Below are 27588 nucleotides of genomic sequence, written 5' to 3' on the forward strand. Positions count from 1 at the left end.
TGTTATTTTTTTTTTTTTTGTGAATACGTAAATCTAAATTAAGGGGGGTGTATTCAACTAATTAAGGGTTTAAAGTGATTTATATTAAAATGATAAATCCACTATTATTCAAATGTGGTTTTTAAAAAATACTTTAAAATCCAGTGTTATTGAACTTGACATTTTATAAAACACTCTAAAATCCACTGTTATTGAAAAAAATTTAAAGTTAGAGATACCAAATCACTTCAAATTTCAGATTGAATACACCCCCTAATTATTCAAAGTTGTCGCATATATTTAATAGCTTCGGAGATTCTAAATGGGCTGTCGCATATATTTAATAGCTTCGGAGATTCTAAATGGGCCAAGCCCACAACATTCACACCCGTCTTCAAACAACTCTGCTCCCCACAAATACACTTCACTCGCCTTCGAACTCTCTACTCTCACACGGGCGATAATGGCGGAATCACCGGCGCAGAGTGGTGCGGAGCTCGTTACTAATCAAGCTCATGGCCAGCAAGCTGAATCCGATCTGGCGTCTCTCGTATTCGGTTTGTTTTCTCCTTTTCTTCACCGGTTATCCTTTTCATTCATAAGAAAACGCCTCTAAGAATTAGGAATCGGCGTGAGAGAGCTCCGTTGTCGTCATACTCGTTAATCATAAAACTGCTATGGTTTAAATTCGCTTCGATTCGGTATTTGAATGAGTCTGTGCGTATATACTTATTGGCCTAATCGCTTGATCTAAAACTTGATTTCGCGTTTTTTCTTGTGCTGATCCACCTGTCGAATCGAGATGTTCATTGCAAACCGCCATTTGTTAGTTGCTAATGAAAAATAATTGTAGTGTAGGTGTGATACTGTAGTTTCTCAATAGATACTGATTATCGCCTGAGTCACTTTTAATTTCTAATGGATTAGATCAGTGCTGGGACTGAGATTACAAGTTAATCGTTTCTCTGTTTCGTTTTGAACAATGCGTATAGATTTGTTGTGCACCATTATAGATTTATCTGTTTCTTATTTTATCCCTTAAGTTTTCTGCAAATAGCAATGAGCAGATACAAGTTTACAAGTCATTACATATGATTCGTTGATTAGATCAATTGGTGGATTAAGATTACAAGTCGATGTTTTCTCTGTATATATATATATATTTTTTTTGAAACAATGCGTATAGATTTTGGTGTTCAACTATCTGGCAATCAGTGGTCCTCTGATACGTTGCAATCTGCAGATATGTCACAGCAAGTTCAGATGGGGATGGAGAATATGCTTAAGTTGGTCAAGTAAGCAATCTTTGATAAGCGATAGCTAATACTCCTGACTGCTGCTGATCCAGTGCCTCTTTTTCTCTTGGTTGGAAAAATAAAATTCATGCAGTGAGATTGATCAAAACTCGGTTGGAATAAAGGAAGAGATCGAGAAATCAAAGGATTACGCAATGGACAAGAAAAGGGTTCTAGAGGAAGAGAAAGAACAGTTTCAGAAAGCTGCTTACACTATCCTTGACATGCTGAGCAACCGAAGCTAGATATGCGGTACACTCGGATTTTAACCTTATCCTCTTTGTCATGCCAAGGCTAAATTCATTTTTTTTTTAATTTACCTAAACAGTTCCTCATGTCTCATGTAGGAGGGGGGGGGGGGGGATGCATGATGTTCTAGAGAAGAAAAACTTCATCAGGTAAAGAAGTATATTACAAGATGTCAAATAAAAGACTCGCTGGATTGGTTTTGTAGTTAACTTTGACGTTGCCATTACCGTAATTTCTAACACAGTGTGTGAATTCAGAAATTAACAACTGAATGCAATTTATGAGGATGACTCTACAGCCACACACACACACACCTTATGGTTAAGTATATTCGGATTGAAGTAAAAAATTATCAAAAAGCATTAACAAATGTACAAGGATTTGCTCAACATGTGTGCGTCTTGAGATGGTTCGTTGACTAAACGGTTACATGGTATGAATATTAGTATAAGGAATTGGTTTTTTTCTGACAACGAGTATAAGGAATCAAAAAAGAAAAGGAAAAAATTGTACTATATATCGGCAAAAGGAATTAACCAAAAAGGGAGAACCCTAGGGGGTGTGGTGGTGGGGGTAGAATAGTAAATTCTGCAAAGCATCCCTCCAGTGGCGGGAGAATTCTCCAACTCTTTAATATTCCCACTCTCCCCACAAAGCCCTTTCATCTCCTCTCTCTCTCTCTCACTCCGAATATGGTGACGCTTCGCCAGAGACCAACGGTAGCGACCACAGAACCCGAACCGGTGTCGGAAAACTGCGTCGACGACTTGACGATTCTATCGGACGACGAGGATTCCCCCTCGGACGCAGCAGTGAAGCACTTGCGTGGACGCTGGGAGCTTGCTTCCGTTCTTAACTTCTTCAATGTATGAAACCTTGCTTAGATTCTAGGGCTTTTTTTGTGAGAGATTTTATCTGCTTGTTGCCTTAAACATAAATGGGGACTAAACGTTTCTAACATTGGTCATGTGATTTGGATGATGTTGCTGTGACAGGTATTTCGACCACTTATCTCGGACAAATTGAAGGTAACAGCTGAAGAAATCGAGATGGGTCTCATCGATTCCGACGCTACAAATGCTCAGCTTCACATTGCACTTCTAAAGGTCTTGACTTTATCTATTATCGAGCTCTTAACATGTTGCTGTACTGAGAAAAAAAGCATCCACAAAAAAAGTTCTCTTTTGTTTATTGCCCATGATAAAAAAACACCTGGATCTGATATTCGACAGGGAATACCACCGGTGAATAATAAATCGCTTGAGGACGGAGATGCATGGATCACTGTCTTGTGTAAGAAACTCGATCCATGGTGGCCATTGGTAAGGCCCCACAGTTGAACCTTATACATCTGCTTTTGAAACAAGTTATGGTTTTTCCTTAATTTGACTTATGTGATACCGTTATTGCAGATTGCTAATGGTGAAATTCCTGTAACCGCTAACAAAGGGTATTTGGGTTAAATGATGTTAATCTTGCACATTATGTATTGGTAAACAACGTTCTTATCTCCTGTTGTATGGTTAGGGAGGAAATATCTGGATACAAAGGACTTGACCCTACTGATCGCCTGCAATTTCTTAAAGCACTTTGTGAGCTTCGAGCCCAAGTAATATCTTCTTTTCGTTTAGTATTTGAACTATATATTATGGTTACGTTTCATTACTAGTTGCATTTGTTACTTTTTCTTACAAGTTTCTTTTGTTTTCATTGGTTGATGATATAGCAAGATGATGCTCGTAAGTATATTCAAGATAATGCCAATGAAGGAACCATAAATCCATGTTTTGGCAAAAGGAAGTTAGGAGGAGATGGAAAGAAGACTTCTTACTGGTAGTTACATTACATGTCCTATTATTTACTTCTTTCAATATTTCACGTTTGGTGTGATTAACTTCCATTGTTTTTTTCTTTTCTGTTCTAGGTTTGACGGTAATGACACACTGGGGTACAGATTATATAAGGAAGTTAATGAAACCTCAAGAAACGTTAAAGCAAGGAAGAATGTGTTCTCAGATACATCCTGTTTCTGCTGGGAAACTGAAGCAACCAATCTAGATGAATTTCAAAGAGTTGCCGTAAGCTTTTTCGATGATTTGTTTCTGCTTCCTTAAGATTTCTGGAATTGTTCTCTTCCTTCGTTAATGTTAATGATGTGCTGTCATGGCAGAGAGAGTTATCCTCAAGCAAACCTTCTTCTTTAGCTGCTGTCGGCGCGATGATTGAGTCAGATGCTATACCTGTTGTTGAGAAATATCATAAAGTACTTTTTTTTTTTCAATTGTTAGCTACATCCCTTAAGTTTGTTCTTTATGCTTATGCACATCTGCTATATCATGTTTTTTTTCATTCATTTGGCATAACAGAAGAAAGAAAGGGAAATCAAAAAGAAAATGAAGCAAGAGATGGTCGTTAGTGTCAATATATCCCGTCCTATCCGCTTTACCCGTTCTTGTCGTAACCGCAAGCCTGCTACTTACACCTTTGGTAAAGTCATTTTTACTTTGTGTTGCTCCCCTCTTATTTGATAAATTATTTAACCCTTTAGCGTTGCTTACTCGTTTGCATATCTTATTATTATGCAGAGGAGTATGACAAAATGATAACCGATGCTGTGGAGGATACATAGTAAGTGCTTGGCTGCTTTGTTAAGCGAACGTATCTATCAATCATTACCTTTTTAGTTTGTATTTTCATTTGGCTAAATCAACTCTCAAATAATCTGATAAACTAGGATGTGAACACTCTTGATAAATCTGATGAACGAGTATTCACTTTTTTTTTCTTAATCAGTGAAACGGATAGAGATGGCGAGGAAGGAACAGAGCAACAAAGTGCCTCACTGTTGGGTTCGAACGGCAGTTCTGAAGATAATAAGATGAAGTCAACAGAGGATGTGCCTAAAACAGGGGAAGAAGCACCTGAAAGCGACAAGGATGATGTAAAAGAGATGGAGAAAAGAAAAGAAGACTCAGCGGGACAGATCGAGTTTGGTGCCAAAAACAGGATGAGACAAAGACTAACAAGGAACTCAGCTCTCTGCTAGTTTAACAACGTCAATGTTGTTGAAGAAATGGTAAAAAGACCAGTTATCGTTTTGTCTCTTTTTGGATGCTGGTGGAGAGACCGCAGTGGGTTTAGGGTAGTTTTTGTTTTGTTGTATGAGGAGGATGCACTACATTCCCAACAATGTAGATCTTACTTATTCACCTATCGCCTATATATAGGATCTTCATGGTCCATTACTTCTTAACAAATGCCAAGTTTTTTAAAGTTTCTCTGTGTATTTGTTTCTTGAATTATGTTCTTTGTTGATGTTCTAGTCCTTATATTGTATTATGTTGCATTAGGTATGTTTCAAAGTCCGACAATGATCGTAACAGTCAGGATGGCCGAGTGGTCTAAGGCGCCAGACTCAAGTTCTGGTCTTCGTGAGAGGGCGTGGGTTCAAGTCCCACTTCTGACATCGTTTTTTTCCCTTTACACTTTTTTTGGGTTTTCCTCGAACCAGTTGTACCATTTTACTAACTTTTTTACCAGAGCACAAATCTTTTAAAGTTACAACTTCTACTAACTATTCAAACACGAGTTCTTTTGATAAATAAGCAGAGAAACAGAGACCTCTAGTCTTTCTTTTCTTGGGTATAAAAAGAACTAAAAACTGGTTCAAGAAGATACAGTGGCTTTCTGAGCTTGAGATATGATTCTAAGCTTCTCGTAAGAGTCAGCAGAGGCGTAACATAATCTGACAATGCCCTAAAGATCTCAGGCAATCTGATCTTCAAACTATTCCGAGATTTCTCCCTCACTTGAACACAATGTCTCTGGTGAGCTTTCTTCTTCATCTTCTAGCCTTTTCTTCAAACTCTCCACAACAATTCTCCTCTCCGTCACATGATCATCATATCTACCTCTTCCCCACCTTCCTCCGTTGGTCCCCTCTTCTGCAAATGCTTCTGAAACATGTATGAAAAAGAAATCTAATAAAAGCGGATAAGTGTTTTGTCTCTACTACAAAAATCAATCGGAACTGACCATTCAATTGTTTATGGTTCTTTTGGATCATCATGCTTTTTATTAGATGTTTTAAACTGTGTGTGTAAGGTTTTATTTAAATAAAAATAATAATAAAAGCGTATAAATCAATAAATTTGTATGAAGAATGTGTATTTGATTGATAATATGGTTAGGAATAGATTTGTTAAAAAATCCTCATTTTTTTACTCTTGTTCTCTGTTTTATAGGGGTTTAGATTAGATTATAGCGGCCACATAATTTTCAGCATGTATCAAAGCTTTTAATGATCGTCTTTAGCTTAAGATGGACTTGATTAGTTTTATTATATATTCTTGCTAAACAACAAGAAGCAAGTAGGTCATAGAAGACGCCGTAAAGCAAAACATATATAGATGCTACGGTCATTGATTATATGGAAAATCACACATTACTATATGTATAAATACAAAACATCCCAGAGTATAGATCTTCTTATAAATTATTACATAACATAGAAAGCCATATCTAGTAGCTGAACCAAACAACATGGGTCTCAGGGAGGAAGTGGCAGACCGGAACACTCCCAGGCTTCACCTTAAGGACTTTAAAAGCCAAGTGGTTTGGGTTCCACGCTGAGGTGTTCTTGTGGCATACCGCGACCGCTTTAGCCCGCAACCCGTTCTCTCCTTCGAGTGGAACCGCGTAAACGCTCGTCATCATCGCTTTGTGGCAGTAGAAAACCGCGAACGGGTACTTCTGTTTGTGACACACCACTGACTTATCGTCTGATAACTTCTTTACCCCACCCGCTGCGATTCTGTACTTTTGCATCGGTGCATTCTTCTCAGCCACCTGGTTGCAAAAATTTTATTTAGCTTCATTGGCTTTTGTCATAATTTTAAGTCTATAAGACAGTCGCTCAGAGATTTTGGGAAAGCTTAAGCAATTAAGGGTTTTAGCAAAAAGATTTAACAATTTAAAGGTTTATATATATATTAATTAAAAAATAGAATTCAAAACTAATATTTTATTTGACTATGCTCAAGACCTGTTTTTCTAATCCCATGCCTAAAATAGGTTAGTTTATGGTTTTTTTTTATACCTCAGTGGAGACAGCACGGACGTGATCTTTGCCAAGTTTAGAAACGCTAAAATCAACCATAGACTCCAAAGACGTAGCACAATACTTCTCCTCTCCACCGACTCTTTTCGCTTCACACTCCTCAATCGTTTTCTTCATCATCTCAGCTTCTTCCGAACCAGGTTTCACCGAGAACGTGTTCAAGATCTCCGAGAACTTCTCAGACCCGAACGGCACCGTTTCCGCCTCTTCACGTGGCAAGAACGCAGTTTTGCCGTCGTAACCGTCCTCAGCATTAAACCTGAGGTTCATAGCTTTTCCGGGAACCATGTCTTTCTCCAAGAAGAAGAGAGCCGCTTTGGGATCGTCGTGGAGCTGAGTCTCGCTTGCTGCATAGTTATACACAAATGGGTTTGGTCCTGGTTTCACGCCCACGTAGACCGGCTTGCCCTTGTGGCGCGTGTGCACTATAACGCCCCCTTTGCCAACTCCTACGTCGGTTCTCTTTCCTGGTTTCCCGGTGTGGACGCCTACGCCTCCGCCGTGACTTTTTCCGCCGCTAACGCTCACGTGGGTTCCCTTACCCTTCCCGGTGTTCACATGTACACCTCCTTTTCCAACGTTCACGGCGGTTCCTCCACCAGGCTTACTTTTCCCGGTGTAAACCTTTACGCCTCCTTTACCTACTTGGACGTTGGTGCTTTTCTCGTCGGTATAATCTTTCAACAAAGAAAGAATTTGGTAAGGAGACATCTACTTGCTATTAACGTACACTTCCAGAAAAATACCAGTGATGTGCAACCAATCAGCGTGTGACACATATATTCAGATACATGTTATAAAAAGTATATATATATCTGAACTAAGTACTCAACCATATTTTTCTTTGCGTTTAGGTCTATCATTTCCCTTTTTTTTTAATATCATAAATATAAAATTTGAAAAAAATTAAAACAATAGAAAATCATTATATATATATATATATTCATAGCAAATCCTAGAGAAATTAGAAACAAACAATGTTTGACAAAAATAGAAGGAAAGAAATATAGCATGTTAAAGTGAAAAAGGAATTTTAACCTGAGGTAAAAAGATGGCGGAGAGAGTTTGGGATGGGAGTGTTTGGTAAGGCAGAGTTCCAATAACGCTCCGGTGTTAAATCAGCCGCAATGGCCGTGACTGAAACAAGAAGACATATCAAAGGAAGACGAATCGCCATTTTTGTGGGAGTAAGAATAGAAATGTGTTTTTGATGAATTGGAGGAGAAGAAGTGGGAGTGTACGTAGAATTTATAATACAAGGGTTTTAGTAGAAAGAGCTGAGGTTGAAGTATATTAAAGTATGGACATAGACGGCTAACATTTACCAATCTATTTAAGCCTGTTAATTTAAATCGCATACCCCCTAACCACCACTTGCCTTCAACTTCTTAAATGCTCCTTGTGCCCATGTGTATTGGACAAGTGTTTTTAGTTTCACCTGTATTTTTTTTTTTTTGCGGTGTGTTAAATATACGACGTCGTCTTCTTTCATGTAGGTCCCTTATTTGGGCTGTCAAGGTATTATTGTGCAACTATGTCAACCTACTCGCTGGGGATATTCTGATGGTGTCTTGAAGGAAGTCTAACGTGCCGGACCTATTTTATGTGGTTCACGCGAAAGTCCGACATGTGGATTATCAAGACATAAAAATGAATCAACTCTTCATTAAATATGAATCAATAGGGCATCTCCAGTACCTTTCCAGAAAATATACATGATTTTATAAGGAAACACTCATATAAACTCTCACAAACACACTCGTTTGTAACCACATAACCCTTTTGATAATCCAGTATCCGACCACTAAGCGTGATCGACTAGCACATAACCCTTTGTGTTTGCCTTGTTTTTTTTGTTGTGCACTATTTTAAATTTGCATCGAATATTTTTTTTAAAAATATTTTCTTTTTAGTCTTCTCCACTGTATCCAACATTTTCGATTTTTTTCCTTGATGCCCTAAACTCACTTAAAACTTTATACGTTTGTTATTCATGTACATGTTTTTTTGTACCCTATACACAACTAAAATTTTCGCTTAAAATATAATGCCCTAAGCAGTCGGTTGTCTTGTCTATACTCAAGACAGACTCTGAGACCTTGATATTTTCTCCCTAGGTGCATGTCCATTTAGTCCAGCAGGTGACTTTGACGAATATAGAAAACATATCCAAGATAGATCAAAAATTATGCACGTAAGAGTATGTTATCTGACCGCTAGCAACATCTTTGAGGTGTAGAGAAGAAAAAAACGTACACAAGTGCTCCCAATGGCGAACCCCTGGTTCCCTTCAAACAGTGCTTCCGCCTTGTCTCCTTCGCTTCTCACCCCTGGTGACAGTCGCCTCCTCGCCCCTCCTGACCCCCCTGACCTTGACCCTAATAACCCTCTTTCCCTAGCTCGTTTTCCCCCTCTCAACTCCCCTGTCTCCCTCGCTCAGAATTCCCTCTAAACTTCACGGCCTCTGCTGTCATCTGTCTCAGATTCAGCTTCTAAGAGCTCGTGTCCTTCCTTTACTCCTTCCCTCTCTGTAGGGATGTCTAAAAACTCAACTTCAGTTGCTTCTAGATCTACATTTTCTGGATCTAGAAACACTGTTCATGAACCACTAAACTTCAAAATCCTCCCTCCTAAAAGTTCTTCTCCTATCCAAACTAACAGAGCATCCTCCTCTGCTCCTCCCCCTCCTAATTCGTTGAGACCCTCTCAGAATCCCGTTCTCCCCTCAAACCCTAACCCTAAAATCAACCCCTCTCTTCCCTCGGACCCTGCCTCTACCCCATCTCTTAACCCTTCCATAGTCTCTAATCATGCTCTTAACCCTGCCCCTGCTAGCTTAAACCCCTACTCTTCCACCTCCCTTCCCAGTTCTGCTCCCTCAATTGCAGAAAAAATTCGCAAGTCTGTAGATAAGTCTCTGCGTAGACGAGCCCCGATTTCTTCCTCAGAGTCTGGTCGTCCCCGTGTCTTCATTCCGGAGAGTGTCTTCCAGAAAGGTGCTGAACTCCATAAAGACTTCATTATATGTTATTTCAACGGGCGGCCTCCTCCATTCAAACACATCCAGAATGTCTTGAATAGTCTTTGGGGTAAAGGCTCGCGTGTAGAGATACACTCTAACCCTCTGTCTCGCTCAATGCTTGTTAGAATCCCCTCTGACTACTTGAGGCTGAAGATACTTGAGAAACGAGTCTGGTATATTGGAGACTCGATGTTCCAAGCAGTCCAGTGGACGTCCACAGCATCTTCTTCTTCCCCGCCTCTGCAGTCGATCCAGATTTGGGCGCACTTGCAAGGCATTCCACTAGACCTGCGACATGAAGAAGGGCTCAGTTTGATTGCAGGTTTAGTTGGTGAACCTAAGGAAACAGATGATTTTACATTAAACTTGGTGAGCCTCACTATGTCTCATGTAAAAGTGGCGGTTGATCTCACGCATCCTTTGCCAACGGTGGTGGAATTTACTCGTCAGTCTGGTGATGTGGTGGAGGTAGCTGTCTCCTACCCTTGGGTCCCCCCAACTTGCTCTCATTGTAAGGAACTCGGCCATATCATGAAAAACTGTCTGTTGTTGCCTCCGCCTGAAAAACAGAACACGCAGAAACAAAAAGGAAAAGCTCCTGCTTCTTCTGCTACTCCCTCAAAGAACCAGTCTACTCCCAAACCCAAGGAGAAGGATTCTGTCAACCTTGCTTCTTCTTCTGCTGCTCCTTCTCCCGCTCCCCCTCCTGTCCCTCCTCTAAATCCTTTGCCTTCTCAAAAGCCTCTTCCTTTTGTCCCTCCCCCTTCCCCTCCCCCTAAGCTATCCCCTTCTCCTCCTCTCCTCCCATTACCTAACCCTCCTCCTACCCCTCCATCCCTACCCCTCTCCATCCCTCCTCAATTATCTTTTTCCTCTCCACCCTCTCCACCTGATTACCCAAAGAAAAGACCCCGCCCAAGCTCCTCCCAATCCTACCCTTCCTTCACTGCTCAGCTAAATTCTTTTTCCACCCCTCAGCTTCTTTTTGGTCCCTTGCCTTTGCCTGCCCTTCCTCCTCCTCCCTCCAGTTCTTTTGACTCAAATCCTTTTGCTATTTTGGCTACTCACGGTCCTCTTCCCCGGGAAGAGGTCATTGATTAATATCTATGTGTACAAAAATAACTTTTTGGAATGTCCGAGGATTAAATGTCCTGGACAAGCATGCCCCTTTTTGTCAATGGCTCGCGAGTCACCAGCCCTCTATTGGTGTCATTTGGAATCCCACATCAAATCTCATAACTTAAGCCCACTAATGATGAAGCTCTGTAGAGGATGGAACTATGCTTCAAATCATGATCAGGATGATGATGGCCGTATAATTCTTATTTGGAAGGACAATGTTGGAGTGCGAATACTTCACCAAACCCGCCAGGCAGTTACTTGTGAAATCAAACTGGTTGGCTCTCCTCCTTTTGTGTTCACTGCTGTGTACGCTTCAAATGAAAGCTCTGAGCGCACAGACCTTTGGGTGGAGCTCATCAACTTGTCTCGGACCCTCTCTTTGGACACTGCTCCGTGGATTATGGGTGGCGATTTTAATCAGATAGCTCATCCTTCCGAACACTCTCATGATGATGTCAACTATCTTACTAGCAGCATGGTAGAGTTCAAGGACTGTCTTACCCAATTGGGTCTGTACGATCTACGCTACCAAGGACCGGTTTTCACCTGGACTAACAAACGGCCAGAAGCTCCTCTTGCTAAGAAACTGGACCGCCTGCTTATTAATAGCCAGGTCCTCAACCTCTTCCCTGACTGCTTAGCCTCTTTCCTCCCTGCCTTACCTCTGATCACTGCCCCTGCCTCCTTGACCTTGCTGTTAAAGCCCCTACCCATGGAACCCGCCCTTTCAAATTCTATAACTATCTCTCCAAACATCCAGACTTTCTTCGGGTGGTTGATGAGGCTTGGAGACAAGCCGGAAGCTTTGCTTGGAACCTCACAGCTCTTTGCTGGAAGCAAAAACAAATTAAGAGCGAGCTTAAAACACTAAATAGAGAGAATTTTTCACAAATTCAAAAGAGAGTTAGTGAGGCTAACCATTTGTTGCAAGTTGTGCAGGTACAAGTGATGCAGCGCCCGTCCCCTCAACTGTTTGTACTAGAGAAGGAAGCTTTGGAGAGATGGAACTTCCTCCGCATGATAGAAGAGAGTTATTTCAAGCAGAGGTCTCGGATAAATTGGCTAAAGGAGGGGGATCAGAACACTACTTACTTCTATCGGATAGTCCAGTGTCGCCTGAGTTACAACTTGATTAGATGCTTTCACTTGCCATCAGGTGTTGTCCTCACTGATCCTTTGGACATGAGTGCACATGCCATTCGTCACTTCACAAGTATTCTTGGTCCCTCACCTGCTCCACGCTTGGGAATCTTGTCTTCAGTGGAATGGTTTCAGGAGCTTTCGCCCTTTCGCTGCTCTCCTGACCAAGCTCAACTTATGGTGTCTCCCCCCTCCCCGGAGGAAATCACTTCTGTTCTTCATAAGCTTAATCCCAATAAGGCGCCTGGTCCCGATGGCTTAACTTCAGGATTCTACAAGTCCTCCTGGAGCATTTTAGGCCCTGAAGTTGTCTCCTCTATTCGCCATTTCTTCTTCTGCTCTTTCATGCCTGCAACTACAAACTCTACTATACTTTCTCTAGTCCCTAAGCATCCGGGTGCCTCCAAGATCACTGACTTCCGTCCGATAGCCTGCCTCAACACTCTCTACAAGGTTATCTCTCGGTTGTTGGTTAAGAGACTCAAGCCCATTCTGCCTCCACTAATTGTTCCTAATCAGACCGCTTTTGTGAGAGGGAGGCTCCTTGCGGAGAACACTTCGCTGGCAGGGGAGTTAATCAATGGTTATCACAAGCCAAATGGATAGAAACGTATCACTATAAAGGTTGACATCGCCAAAGCTTTTGACACCTTATCATGGAGGTTCCTCTTTGATTGTCTCGAAGGTCTGAATCTGCCTCCGGAGTTCATCTCTTGGCTGAGAGCATGTGTTTGTACCACAAGCTTCACTGTCGGCTACAATGGTGTGATTAATGGCTATTTCAAAGGCACTCGGGGCTTGCGTCAGGGGGACCCGCTCTCTCCTTATCTCTTTGTCATTGCACTCAACAACCTATCTCTGATGCTGAAAAAAGCGGCGCATGAAAGGAAGTTCAACTATCACTTTAAATGTTCATCTACAAAAATGACCCACTTGTGTTTTGCAGATGACTTACTAATTTTCATAGATGGCAGCGTTGAATCTGTTCAGGCAGTGCTACAAATCCTTCGGGAATTTGAGGCACGCTCGGGACTGGCTATGAATGTGCATAAGACTTCCTTCTTCGCCTCTGGTCTCTCTCCTGCGGAAACAAATTTGATTCAATTCTCAACGGGAATGCAAATGGGATCACTGCCAGTGCGCTACTTGGGTGTACCACTAGACACGAAGAAGCTAACCTTGCTCAACTGCGAAGTGCTTCTTCAACAAATAAAGGGGAAGTTCTGTTCTTGGAGCTCCAAGTCTCTCTCTTTTGCGGGTAGGTTGCTGCTTATCAAGACGGTCATTGCTGGCATCAACACGTTTTGGTGCTCCACTTTCATTCTACCTGCAGCATGTGTGAAAAAAATCAATTCTCTTTGTGGTGTGTTTCTGTGGAAGGGTAACATTGAGAGTCATAATACAGCAAGGGTTTCATGGGAGATGATCACTAGGCCAAAGAAGAAGGAGGGTTAGGAGTTAAAGACTTATCTTTGTGGAACAAAGCTTGCTGCCTCAAGTTCATCTGGCTTCTATTCTTTCAGTCGGGATCGATTTGGGTGGCCTGGTTTATAGAGGAAGTCTTGCAAGGAGACCTCAGTAACTTGTGGGTAACGCCACCTAATAGGAGGTTTTCATGGCAAACAAACAAACTGCTTAAGCTAAGTCCTCTACTCTACCAGTGGGTTAAATTGCGTGTATCAAATGGCCTCACATGTCGGTTTTGGACAGACAACTGGTCCTCACTTGGCAGCATGAGACAGTTTCTGCAGATAGGAGGAGGCTCTTTACTTGGAATCCCGGAGCAGGCAACTCTGGCTTCCTTACACACTGAAGATGGTTGGCAGCTACCACCGGCGCGCTCCGAAGCTCTAGTCCAACTATATGCAGTGCTTACAACTGTCAGATTAAATGAAGATGCAGATTTTTATGAGTGGGAAATTGATGGCAGGATTTACAGCAAATACTCTACAGGTCAGGTGTACGATCACCTAAGGGTTCAAGGCGCTCCTGTGGCTTGGTTCCAGACGGTGTGGAATAAAGGTGGAGTGCCACGCCATAGCTTCCTAGCGTGGTTGTTTGTCCTGAATAGATGTCCCACTAGAGACAGGTTGCTCCGATGGGGCCTGCAAACTCCACCTCATTGTCTCCTCTGTAACCAAGCTCCTGAATCTCGTGATCACCTCTTCTATGACTGCGAGTTCTCTTGGGAGGTCTGGAGTTTACTCAGCAGGCGGTGTGGAATCAACCCTGAACGATCTTGGTCTGCTGCTCTGGAGCAGCTACAACGTCTCCCTCGTCGGTCTCCTCTTGCCAAGCTCACACTCATCTGCTGGCAGGCGTGTATGTATTGGTTGTGGTCGGAAAGAAACAATAGGCTGCATCGATCGGTCCTTTGCACTTCATATTCTCTAACTTGCAAGATTGACAGGCAGATCAAGGATCGTATCCTTTCTCTTCGCGCTGCAAACCCGACTTCTGCATCTATCATGATGCAGCAATGGTTAGCTTGACATCTTCTTCTCCGTTGATCACTGATGAAAACTCTTCGGTTTCTCCGTTCCTTTCTCTTAGTGTTTTGGGCTAAGCAATGATAAATGATGTGGGCTTTTGTATTGGGCTAATATATCTACTGGGCTGCTGTACTAACTAAAGCCTATAGGCTTGTACTTTTTCATTTTTTCTGCTTTTAATACGAAAAATCTGTTCAAAAAAAAAAGAGTATGTTATCTGATAAAATCCTTAGACCTATGGTAATTAAAGAAAAACAATTAATTATTCCAAACTTAAAGTGGCATTAACGAAGGTTGGTCTACGGCATGTACTTACGACGGTTCTTCGGTGTCATGTGGTCATGAATTTGTTCACTTTGATCAATAAAGGATTCGAACGCTAACCGAAAGAGAGTGAGTATATCGTAGTCGTAACTTCCGTGTAGACTTTTCAGACAAAGAGGACACTAAACGAACAACTAACTCATTTATACCTTACCAACACATTTTTTTCATTACTATTTTTTATCCATGGTTGGAGAATGGGTGTCATGTATGTACTTAATGTAAAAAAAGATGTATTAATGTTGTTGAATTTAGTTCATACATGTACTTTAGTCGAAACTCTCACCCCAACAACTAAGAGCATAATATACATATACCAGTTAGAGCATTTGTCGGTTTTTGCTATTGGATTCTAAAATATATATATATATATATATATATATATATATATATATATATATTTGTATTTTTAGAACCCAAGAGCAAAACTCCCCACTGGAGATGTTTTTATAGTGATTAACCTAAAAAGACGACCCAAACTTGTAAGAAACATACAGTATTAGACCAAGTGCAATGGCAAATTCTTAACATGACCCTTAGGGAAAAAAATATATTAAAATATTGAATCTGTTGGAGAACGTGACAGATTAAATCCAAAAACCCTTGCATAAGGATTGATCCTCTGCCAATTTCTTCACTGTGCGCGGGCTCCACCGTCGTGTGGGAGCCCGTGATTGGCCAATTTTTTTTTTTTTTTTTTTTATAATTCGAACGAAAAAGGAAAAAATAATAAAATATTCTAAAAGTTATTGTTAAGGATTTGCATCTAAGGGTACACCATTGCACTTGCTCTTAGGGCATCTTTATCAGTAGGACCTTTAAAAGTCCTTAGGTAAATTTTTTCTTTTTTTTTAAATTTTGTTTTTTCCAAAAAAAAAAATTAAAATAGACCAATTGCACCGCGAACAGGGTTAAGGACAGCACTAGGACGTTTCTTATTTAGGAACAAATTGGTTCAGTAATCTAGAAAAGTTGGTGGGTCCCACACCAAAAACACAAGGACCACCTTAAGGACTTGGCAGTTCATGCTCTTACTGTACGATTTGTTTTAGTAGGACTGGCTACGGGAAGCCTGTCTAACAATAATGGGCCTGTGCCAATCCTGATACGTCTCCCCATAAGTTAGCATTGCACAAACTTTAAAATTCCGAATAACCCGAGTAGCAGCAACGATGGACCTGCTTTACCCAAAAGGCCCAACATCAATCGTTAAGTAAACTCCAAGTAATTTGCATATAGGGATAACCCTAACTATGTGAATGCTTCTGTAACGTTTTGTATAACCAGGAGTTACACACTCAACATAAAAAGAAGTTTGATCAAATATACAAATACACGTCGAGAGATATGATTTGCTTTCTTACTAGTAAAAGAAAGATTGGAAACTGAAAAAGGATAAAGATAAAAGATTTGATAATTTATGAGAAAATGGGGGAGAGTGAGTGAGTGCAATCAAACTGTCATGCTTTCACCGACCATTAGGCCCACAACTTCTGATATGCTCCAACTTTAACTCGATGACTTGGTTAGTTATGCAATAAGACTGACTGTTTCACGGTTGACGTTAATCATTATTAATTCATTACTAAATAAGTCAGCAGAAGAAGTAAAGAAACGAGCAACAATTGATATAAACAGTTGTCTTAACGGGTGATAGTATATACTCCCTTTTCCCTCTATCTCTTCCCTCTATTTTTGAATAAGTGTCATTTTAGAGTTGTGCACACGAATTAAGAAATCATTAAATTTTGTATATTTTCCATACAAAAACATCATTATCCATATATATCAACCAATAGAAAAATAAAATGCAAAATAAAATTAACAAATTATGCATTGTAATATTAAAACGACACTTATGTTGCAACGAAAACATGAAGTATATCTTATATAATATAATATAGGTATGTATCTTGTGAAAGCAAGTTACGTAATCGTTGACAAATATAAATTAACACCCACCTTAATTAACGTTGTAACTCCGCATTGATAAAGAAGGTGGTCACTGGTCAAATATCACTAACTTACGCATACGAGCATGTGTTTCTATAAAATTTTAATTTTCCAGTGCCAAATAATATGTGAGAATGAACTACGAAATACAGGTTTTAACACAGGGTACATTCTCTTCTAATTAAATAACAATAAGTATATATACACGGCTTAGCAACAAAGACTAACAACAATTAAAATAGTATCATATAAAAGATGAATAGAATGGAGCATATCCATTATCATAAAAACAAAAGGAGTTAATTTGGATAAATTGGGAGGCAGCTGTATTAAAGAATTTGATAACATATTATTAACATCTAATCATCTATCTTCGAAAACGTTTACTTTTAGACATTCATTATGGAATTAGAAATGGAAGAACGGCTGATAGAGATCAGTGTTCACAATAGATGCTTTATCGAGTAGGAAGAACAAAATCCGATACTAATTTTATAAATATATTAGAGGGTGACCGCGCTCCGTGCCGAATATTATTTTATTGGTATTAACTATAATTTTTAGATGATATAATTATGTGATCGCTTTTATTTGTTGATAATGTTATTGTATTATATAGTTATAGGTGATAAGTTAATATATTTTGTGTTTGTTTTTTCAATAATGTGTTATTGTGTGAATAATAGTACTTATTAGTGGTGAAATGAACTTATGATGTAAAATATATTGAATTTCATTAACTTTGCATTTAGACATTTTTTGATTTTAAGACTTTTAGTTTCAGCGTTAAAATTGTATTTTTCAGTTATTTGAATATTATTCTTTTAAGATGTTTTGTGCCTTCTTTCTATATTTTTATTGAATAAATCACCATCTATGTATTTCGTTTACCTTTTTAGTGTGATGTGTTTTTCACCATCACTGGAAAAAATCTCACATCCGTACTTTTGTTCTTTCTCACCTTTTTCTCATTTTAAATTATCTGGTATTTGTTGTAGATCGGTTTTTTTGGTTAATACATCAGGTTTATAAGTTCTCAGTTGTGCGGTTGTTTCTCACAGTGTTTAGGCTGTTCCGGTCAATATTAGCTACTCCATTTCTTCGTTAGATTTTGGTTTATGTTAAGAAGTGAATTTCCTTTGGGTTGGGTCAGAGTTTGGTCGTTTTTGATGTTTTTTTCCTCGTCGTTAGTTTATCGTGGATAGTCCCTAGTCATCTTGGTTTTAAAAATCTGTTTTTTGGTGATCCGTTTCCTATGCTCTTTTTCATAGCTCGAAGACGGTTCCACAATTTGCTAATTTTGTTTTGTCTACCTTTCTTTCTTTGTTCTCTCATCTCGTTTCACCTTTCGTCACTGTCCATGTCTCTATGGCTTTCTTTTTCACCATGTTTGCCACTTTAAGTTTAGTGTTTTCCTTTGTATATGTTCTGTAGGTTTGGAATGTTGTTTCAAGCTTGTGCTCTGGTTTCTTGATGATTGGCTTCTATTCTCCTTTCTTCAGGTTGTTTCTTTTATTTCCATGTTTTTTTCCTTAATATAAGTGTGCAGAATTAGTCTTCTGGAACTTTTTTACTCTTCTATCAATAGTTTTGTGGTCCTTTGCTGATATGTGTCTCTTATTTGATCTTTTTTAGTTTGCTGGTGGTTGTGCTTATGATGTATTGGATAGGTGTCTTCTTGTTTCTAACCCGCTTTCTTGGTTCTTTGCATTTGTTTTTGATCGTGCTTCTTTGTATTTGAGGGATTTCTTTGTCTCAAAGTATATCTTTCTATCATTTTCTGACATCTGCTGATTCTAGTCAAGCCACTCTATTCGATCTTGATCTTCTTTTTAGCTTTTGATTTTTATTGAGTTAGAGTAACTTTGGTATTTTGATTTTTCTATGATTGAGATTTTATGTTTAGAACCTGTGTTGTGTTCTAATTTATTTTTCTTAGTTTTGTTAATATTAAAATAATATATAATTTGTAAATGAAATAATATAAAATAGTAAAAGTAATAAAATAGTGCAAGTTTATGTTATTTCTAGTTGGAAATAATTTTTTAAACATACTTATATTATTTCTTTATTTCTTTATCCATTTTGCATTTTTGTGACCAATAAAATAGATTATCAAACTTCAAAAGATGAAGGTTAGTATGAAAAAATTAGATAATGCATAATTAGAAAATAGTAAACCAAATTGTAAAAATCTAAAAGACGAAATACCTAAAATGTAAAGAAAAAGAAAGAGGACACATGTCAACAAACCTCATTCCACACATATCTTACCCTATAAGTATATACCCTTTCTCTTCCAATGTCAGCTAAGAAAGAAAAATAGAAGAGAGAAACAAGTATCCAATAATGAGCATGCACGGTCACGATTCATCTTCTTCGATTGACCTATTATAGGAAAGAGAGAGAGAGAAAGAGGGAAGAGGGGACCCTAAAGTGAAGAGACATCACTTTTTAAATCTTAATTCGCTTGCATTTCACTGGGAAGGCATTAGTATCTTCTGAGACCTTTTAGTCAGGACCACTCTTTTGCACCTCATTTCCACACTTACTTCCACTACAGAATCTTTGTCTCATCTCTTTGCATGTGTAAGAGAGAGAGAGAGAGAGTTTTGTCTGTACTCATCTGATTTTCACACATGGATCCGTATCTATAGCTATATTTTTCAACATGAAATGTTTATTACTCATCAATCATCACTCGTAAGAATAATTACATGGAAAACTCTACGTAGAATTGTTGGATTCACATTGCTAGAGTATGAACTATGTAATATTTGTCTTGGGTATGTATTCACGAACAATTTATTCTTAGGTTAATTCTCTAGGGTAAACCTGTAAGTTTATCAGTCAATAGAAATTTGTTATTTTATATTTAATATTTTTTTAAAAATAAAATATTGTTTATATTATATTTTTAATTTAAAAAGTTAAAATAACTAATAAAATTAGTAGTATTTGCAAAAAAAACTTTTTAATATTTTAATACTATCACCAAAACACTAAACTTAAAATTCTAAACCCTAAATCATATGTAAACCTTAAATCTTTGGCTAAATCGTAAACCATAAGTCGAAAACACTAAACATTGAATCTTAAAAACATTAAACGCTTAATCCTAACACCTAAACCTTTGGATGTTTAGGGTTTAGAGTTTAGTATTTAGTATTTAGAATTTAATGGATTCTGATGGTTTTAATATATTTTGCTGACAATGTTAAATGTATTTACAAAATTCTCTTTTTTTATCAATTAGTACTATTTTTATTTATTTTAATCTAAGGGTTTATGACTTAGGATTAATGGGTTAGTATTTTTAGGAGTTAGTGTTTTGATTCAGGATTTAGAATTTATTCAAGGGTTTAGATTTTACCCAATAATTTAGGATTTATCCAATGATTTAGGATTTAGGTTTAGAGTTTAGTGTTTTTTTTAAAATATTAAAAATGTCTTTTTTGTAACTACTACTATTATTTATTTATTTTTACCTTTTTGTTTTAAATACATAATATAAATTGATAATATATTATTTCTTTTTTTTAAGATATCGAATTTGAAATAAAAAAATTGTATTGATTGATGAACTTACAGGTATGTGAATCCAAAAACAACTCTTCACAAACGATATCTTTGGAAAAAGATAAAAAGATGAATAAAATAAATTTTAAAACACCACTAGATTTTGATCCGCCCTTTTAGAGGGCGGGACAATCATTTTTACTTTAAATTTATGATCTTATTTGATTTTTCATAAGTATGTTTAGGCATGAGTATTTGGGTTGTGATCGATTGTCGTTAATAATTTTGGTTTGGTTCGACATATATATCAAATAATATGTGGTATAGGATTGATTACTTTTTATTCATTTTAGAGGCACGATAGAATTATGAGTTATATTCGGTTATATAAAGGATTGATTTTTAATATTTGATATATTGACTAAAAACTTTAAAAAATTATAAACATTAAATAAATTTATGATCTTATTTGATTTTTCATAAGTATGTTTAGGCATGAGTATTTGGGTTGTGATCGATTGTCGTTAATAATTTTGGTTTGGTTCGACATATATATCAAATAATATGTGGTATAGGATTGATTACTTTTTATTCATTTTAGAGGCACGATAGAATTATGAGTTATATTCGGTTATATAAAGGATTGATTTTTAATATTTGATATATTGACTAAAACTTTAAAAAATTATAAACATTAAATAATATTAGGGTAACTGTGTATAAACTTTTTGCTGATATTATTTTTATATAAAATATATATAAGAACAATCGACTGTTTATTTATAAAAAAATATTGTTACCAATATTAAAATAGATAAATACCAATATTTAAAAGCGGGAGATTATTTTTTATTTATCAAAAATAAAAACATATTAAAATTAGACATGTTTTATATACTTTCACATTTCAATGTGCATAATTTTCTTTTTACAATATATATTCTATATAATATATTTTTATTTAGTTATATTTGTAGTTATTTAAATTATTTGGTTTTATCTATTTTAATCTTATTTTATTTTTACTATTTTTAATTAATTATTAAAATAGAATCAGTGTTCATATTTGATATGGATATGTGGTCGAACAGATAGTCTGACCTGTAAATACTTGGTCTAACTTTAATAAATATTGTTAATTAAGAATCTATCATTAAATTACGACCCGTCACTATTGATCCAGTAAAAACATAAAATACCTCTATTTGAGTTTAGATTTAGTAAGCAGACGCATGAGTATTTGGTTTGAATGAAATTATATATATTTGTATTGTGGAATCATGTGTATAAATTCACTTATTTATTTTTATTTATTTTAATCTTTTTTCTATTTTTTACCAACACTTATACGATTACATTTAATTAATTGTTAATATGAAATCAATGTTCATATTTGATCTGGATTTGTGGTCAGGCAATGACCCGTATATATTTTGGTCCAAATTTAATAAAAACTGTTAATTATAAATCCACCATCAAACCTCGACCTGTCACAACTGATCCGGTAAAAAGTTAAAACAATTTAGAGAAAATTCTATAAAGATATCTCAACTAAATTTTGTTAACATTTTTACCCAAACTTTTTCACTACCCAATTTATACCTCAACAAATTATTTTGCTCATTTTAATACCCAAACTTTGCGCACTTTAATACTCAAACTTTATTTTATTTTAATAAAAATACTAATAAGTTCCAAACAAAATTTTAAAAAATCTCTAAAATTTACAAACTACTCATAAAATTCTAATTTTTTTGGTCTTTGAGAAATAAAAGTAACTAAATAGTGTAAAATATTAAACTTTGTAAAAAATTTCTAGGTTTTAAGTAATGTATTTAGTTTGTTTTCTGAAATAAAAAAGAAATTTATTTTTATCATTAAAATTCATTTTTTTTTAAATTCCCTGGTTTATCTACCTTCTTTCCTTAATCTTAAAATAAAATTAGAAATTTTAGTATTTTTTAGATTTTGGAGATTTTTTAAGTTTTGTTTGAAACTTATTAGTATTTTTATTAAAATAAATAAAGTTTGAGTATTAAAGTGGGTACAATTTTAAAATTTTGGGCATTAAAATAATCAAAATAATTAGTTGGGGTATTAAACTGGACAGTAAAAAAGTTTAGGTATTAAAAAGCTTAACAAAATTTAGTTGGAGTATTTTTATGGAATTTTCCCAATAATTTAATTTGAACTTAGATTTAATAAACATTCTCATGAATATTTGATCTTTAATGAAACTATAGGTATTTGTATTGTGAAATCATGTGTATATATTTTACCCGATTTGATGAATATTGTATCAATATGGTGCACTTTATATTTTGATATGGCAAGTAAATACTCATGAGTATGCTTTGAGATGTATTGTTTTAGGTAACTCGTTCTATATGAGGAAGTCTATATTTCTAGAAATTCAAATGTTTAAGGGTTATACATGATGCAAATCATAAATCATAATAGCTTTATTTCATTAATTACACAATATGACATAATAATCAATAAAAATATTAACAATAAATGAATTTTAACTATAGATTTGAATTTATTTTTAATTATAACAAAATCTGTTGAGAAAAATCTAAAAAAATCTTACTCAATGTTTTAAATACTTTTATTAAATAATATATAAATTATTTTGTAATTAGTAATATAAATTAATATTAATGTTAAGTTTTTTGAATTAATGAAGCATTATCTATTAAAAAATCACAGCATATCTTCTTATAAATGATACTTGCCATAATAATAGATATTATTAGTTTGAATATAAACTATTTAGTTGATTAATTAAAGGAAAATAATTAAAAACATATATTAAAAATATACAATGGCAAGAAGTTGTAAATACTATTAACGCTTTAAAAAACCAAAATATTTTTTTCACTTTAGAAACAACATTCATACCAAGAAACGAAGTAAAACAAATTAAACACTCCACCCCTCCCCCAAAATAAAATTACATATATACTTTCTTACCAATTAAGAAACATATCTTTAAAGTTCCACTCGTAATACTTTCAAACTCAATCAATGAAAAAACATGCATCGCTAATTACACTTTTACATGGAATCAACGGAGGGGCGTGCTATGAAAGACATTTGGTACACATGATTGTTTGGTCTGTATAATCCAGTTGCTTGACTCGAAGAGAAATTCTCTATTATCTTCCATTGTCTAACACGGCAACGCTGCCCAGCCGCTTCAAATTGTTTTGCCTACAGGTTGCAAGAGATTTTACACGCTGCATAGTAACATAAGAAAATATTAATATATGAACATCAAAATATCTAACACTTGCAAATGCATTTTTTTTTGTTTCAAGGTTTGGATTAGTTACCTTTTTGTTGCTAAGATGATTTCTAGTGATTCACCAAATTTTGGATTGAATTGTTTCTAGGTGTGGATGATATTCACATGGATGCACCAGCAGATTTTGAATGGCTTCACGTCGAAAAGGTAAGACAATTGCATAGTATAAGACATGTATTAGTTATAAAGCTTTGAAGAAGATGTGGTAGGGATGAATGAAAGGTAGAAATATCGTCTATATATTGAATATAAGTAGGTATCATTGTCCTAATTCCTAGGAATATAATCTCGTCAAGATTGAGTTCATATCTTGATATTTAGTTTGGTGAATATTGGTTAACAAAATATCCTAGATTGGCGGATGTGCATTGAATTAGTTATTAAAGCTGCAATTACTTATAAAAAATTAAAACATTTAATTAAAATCTATAAAATTATTTGCGAAGTAAGTTTTTGTAACGGAGTTCTCACGTTAAAAGTTAGAGCGGTTAATATCGATAGTACCCTTAATGAATGATTAAATTTATTTATTAGATTAGATTATTGATTATAAATTAATATTATAAATATTAGCCATAAATAAAAATGAATTTTAAATTTGTTGAACAAGATAATTCAATAAACTGTCATAATAAAAGTTATTCAGAAATTAAAGAATATTTTAAAAATAAAAAGATAATTCTTATATATTCTGTGTTGTTATCAGAAAATAATATATTTTAATGTAGTTTGAAAATAAAAAATTAAGATCTAATATTTTTGGAAAACTAAAAAAATAACTTACTTGAAAAAATATCTCAAATTATATTATAAATATTATCTCAAAAAATTATATGAAAACGTGTTTGAAAAAAAAATAAAATTCCATGTATTTATTTTTATGTTTATCTATATTTTTCTTTCTTATTTGTTAATTTTTATAATTATTAATATATAAAAAATACAATTCCATGTATTTATTTTTATGTTTATCTATATTTTTCTTTCTTATTTGTTAATTTTTATAATTATTAATATATAATAATTGGATTTATCATTAAACTAAAATATTTAAAATATTTTAATAAAAAATAAAAATATATTTCTATTTTTATAAATGTAATCTGTCATGGGACATTGTTTTAAGTTTTTAAATTTATTAACGATGTATATGAGCAATAACAATAAATTTATTTATATTTGTTTGTTAAAGTGATTTTTGGGGTATTTTATTTTTATTATTCAGTTGCAAAAAAAAATTATTAGTTATTTAAGTAGAAAAGTTAACATTTATTTGTATTTATTTTTTCCAAAATATTTTATTAGAAATGAAAATTATATTTTAAATATATTTTCAAAATATCTACCTCCAAAAGAAAACATTTTGAAATTATTAATTTTTTATTTACAACAAGTACCTCATATTTGTATTTTCTTTTCCAAACACGTTTTCAAAAGTTCCACAGAATTATGACTTTGTTTAATTTTTTTTTTTTAAAAGACTATTATGTAAAGAAAAATGTGATTCTATTTTTTATATTAAAAAGGTATTTCCAAAAGTGCTTTTTAGCTATAGTTATTAAATTTTTAAAGTTGAAAGACCATTATAATTATGATTTTGTAATAAAGAAATAATATTTTATAGAAAAACAGAAATTTCTGCATTTAGAAATGAAAATAACAATACATAGAAAATGTTCTTATCTTATACATTATACATTAATTTTTTTTGTCAACAATTTTTTTCTGTTTGAATGTTTGTTTCGTTATTATCCTTAATATCGATACTATCTTTAATGAATTTGTAGATATAATTAAAAATGAATTTATATTAATCATATTATTTTTTTAATAAAATAAGATACCTTATATACTGTATTGTTATCTTAAAATAATTACTTCTATTATAAAAATTAAAAGATAAGATATAAAGTAGTTTAAAAATAATATAATTCTTATGTATTGTGTTGTTATCTAAAAATAATTCTTTCGTTCTCACGTTTAAATTAAGAGCGTTAATTTTTTTATTATTCTTAATAAGTAATTAGGTTATATTTGTTAATATATAATTACCATAAATTAAAAAATCATTAGTTTGGTATTCATCATTATCTAAAATATTTTATATTATATTATCTAAAATATTTAACATCATATATTTTAAAAATAAATATAATTTATGTATATATAGATACTTTAAGTTTATTTTACGTAACAAAGGATATTTTATCAAAATAAAAGATATTGAATATCAAATTACTATTTAGTTAGTTATTAAATATTTTAAAAACATGAGAAAATTTATTTTAAGGTTTTTGAATTTATAGTATATTTGTTTATACTTTTGAAAAACTATTAAGCCCGCAAGTGCGGGCAAAACAACTAGTCATCGATTAAAAATAAATCTGTGGCAAAAAAAGGTAAATAAGTTCAAACTCCAAAGTGGTCTCAAAAAAGCTCCTTGTGTTTTAATAGTATAGATATAATATTTCCATTATGTCAATACTAACCCTATTTTATGTTCCTTTTAAATTTTGTAACCCTAGTATTTTGTTTCCGTTTGTGGCCCTCATTTAACTTTTTCATTGTTTTTGCTATCTGACAGTAGGATGCATAATAGCTAACTCATCAATATATGGAAGGCATTTAACCAAATCCTTCTACCTATACAATTCATACATGTATACTTCTCGCTGGAATCTCTTATATATTAAAGGAGAAACATTGACTTTAATGCATTCATATTAATGTTGTAAAAAAAATATTCACACTAATTCGGTCACGTGTCGCTTTTATAGTCAATTTAAAAATCGAATGAATATGATTTCTATAAATTGTTTTTTCTATTCCTTAAATAAAAGTTACGGAATTATCAAAGATGACTAATATATATATATATATATATATATGACAATTAATGATTCTAATAAATAAGATTTGATAACAATTTATATATTTCCATCATTTTTTGTATAGTTTTATATTATTAAAATATATTAAACAATCAAATCATTTATAAAATTAGAATTTAGATTTTTCGTATATGTTATATTTTAAATTTAAAAACCGACAATAAATTACTAAAACTGTTAAAATTATTATGTTAAAAATTAATGATCAATGGTTTAACATCTCTTTTATATTAATTGAGAAACATTACAACATTATTTTGTAGTTATATGTCACCATGAGAATGAAATTCAGAATTTTTAGAAAATAGGTTGGTCCATCTTAATTTATATTTACTTTTATTAAATTAACTATCAAATCGATAAATAGTATACAAAAGAATATTCTCGCACTTTCTTTAAATAAAAACTACAGAATTACCTAATAAGATTAACATATATATGATGATTAATGATTATGAATAATAAATATTTGATAACAATTTTTTGCATCTTAGCTCTTTTGTTTAATTTTATATTATTAAAAGATATTAAACAATCATATTAACCATATAACAAAAATTAAAATTTTCTTTTATGTTATATTTTGATTTTTTAAACAACCATAAATTATTAGAAATTTTAAAGTCTCACTTTGAAAATTTTGTGATCAAGGGCTTAATTTTTTTTATGTTATAATAAGATACAAATAATCATAAAATTGTATTAATATTGGTTTTTGTTTAATAAATATTCAAATTAAATAATATATATACAGCTAACGACTTAAAACAAGAAAATATGATGCATCAATTTAGTCGTCCAATTGAAACTCTTCAAAACTATGTGGAAGATAAAGTCAAAGTAATTCGATTTTGAAAACAATACTAAGCTGCTGGTTCTAAAATCATTAAAATAATTCTCAATGATATTAAATTAAAGTATTAAAAAAATTGTAAAACATGTTTTTTTAATAAAAATTCACTTGATGACCACATTACAATTTTTATAAGTATAAACAGGGTAATAAAACTTTTAAGATCAAATTGATTAGGTTCACCATAAATTTAAAATAGATTTCGGTCCACTATTTAAATAAATTAAACATATTAAAATATAGTTTAAAAAAAACACAACTGTATGCATATTAAAAAAATCAAAAACATATACATATTTAATTTGTCAATACTGAATAGT

General features: G+C 34.0%; 4 protein-coding genes, 1 long non-coding RNA gene and 1 other non-coding gene across 8 annotated transcripts; 4 read left to right on the forward strand and 2 right to left on the reverse strand.

The window, feature by feature from the left end:
- Positions 1–365: 365 nt before the first annotated feature.
- Positions 366–1749, forward strand: LOC108849238 (uncharacterized). Of its 2 annotated transcripts, none has more exons than XM_018622779.2 (4): positions 366–536; positions 1223–1274; positions 1369–1526; positions 1603–1749. In XM_018622779.2, the coding sequence occupies exons 1-3, from the start codon at positions 443–445 to the stop codon at positions 1517–1519; spliced, it is 297 nt and encodes a 98-aa protein (XP_018478281.1). In that variant the 5' UTR covers positions 366–442; the 3' UTR covers positions 1520–1526; positions 1603–1749. The 2 variants fall into 2 exon arrangements, with proteins under 2 accessions (XP_018478281.1, XP_018478280.1); XM_018622778.2 differs by having other exon boundaries at positions 1622–1749.
- LOC108849237 (DDT domain-containing protein DDR4) lies at positions 1637–4780 on the forward strand. Of its 2 annotated transcripts, none has more exons than XM_057008939.1 (11): positions 1637–1672; positions 2519–2629; positions 2756–2845; positions 2936–2973; positions 3051–3132; positions 3250–3356; positions 3448–3601; positions 3694–3786; positions 3890–4010; positions 4109–4151; positions 4317–4780. In XM_057008939.1, exons 2-11 carry the CDS (start codon positions 2573–2575, stop codon positions 4567–4569), a joined length of 1038 nt encoding a protein of 345 aa, XP_056864919.1. In that variant the 5' UTR covers positions 1637–1672; positions 2519–2572; the 3' UTR covers positions 4570–4780. The 2 variants fall into 2 exon arrangements, with proteins under 2 accessions (XP_056864919.1, XP_018478279.1); XM_018622777.2 differs by lacking the exon at positions 1637–1672 and adding an exon at positions 1964–2389.
- Positions 4781–4905: 125 nt separating this feature from the next.
- On the forward strand, positions 4906–4989 carry TRNAL-CAA (transfer RNA leucine (anticodon CAA)). The gene has a single exon. It is a non-coding gene; the product is annotated as a tRNA-Leu (tRNA).
- Positions 4990–5898: 909 nt separating this feature from the next.
- On the reverse strand, positions 5899–7921 carry LOC108849120 (BURP domain protein RD22). Its single transcript, XM_018622627.2, has 3 exons — positions 7681–7921; positions 6622–7319; positions 5899–6371 (listed from the first exon to the last, which is right to left on the reverse strand). Exons 1-3 carry the CDS (start codon positions 7817–7819, stop codon positions 6045–6047), a joined length of 1164 nt encoding a protein of 387 aa, XP_018478129.1. The 5' UTR covers positions 7820–7921; the 3' UTR covers positions 5899–6044.
- A 990-nt stretch (positions 7922–8911) lies between these two features.
- On the forward strand, positions 8912–10765 carry LOC108850234 (uncharacterized). Its single transcript, XM_018623804.1, has 2 exons — positions 8912–9044; positions 9126–10765. The coding sequence occupies exons 1-2, from the start codon at positions 8912–8914 to the stop codon at positions 10763–10765; spliced, it is 1773 nt and encodes a 590-aa protein (XP_018479306.1).
- A 12299-nt stretch (positions 10766–23064) lies between these two features.
- On the reverse strand, positions 23065–23722 carry LOC130511018 (uncharacterized). Its single transcript, XR_008944797.1, has 2 exons — positions 23553–23722; positions 23065–23456 (listed from the first exon to the last, which is right to left on the reverse strand). It is a non-coding gene; the product is annotated as an uncharacterized LOC130511018 (long non-coding RNA).
- Between the last annotated feature and the right edge of the window lie 3866 nt (positions 23723–27588).

This window comes from Raphanus sativus, chromosome 4 (assembly GCF_000801105.2).
Source record: "Raphanus sativus cultivar WK10039 chromosome 4, ASM80110v3, whole genome shotgun sequence".
NCBI classification, from domain to species: domain Eukaryota; kingdom Viridiplantae; phylum Streptophyta; class Magnoliopsida; order Brassicales; family Brassicaceae; genus Raphanus; species Raphanus sativus.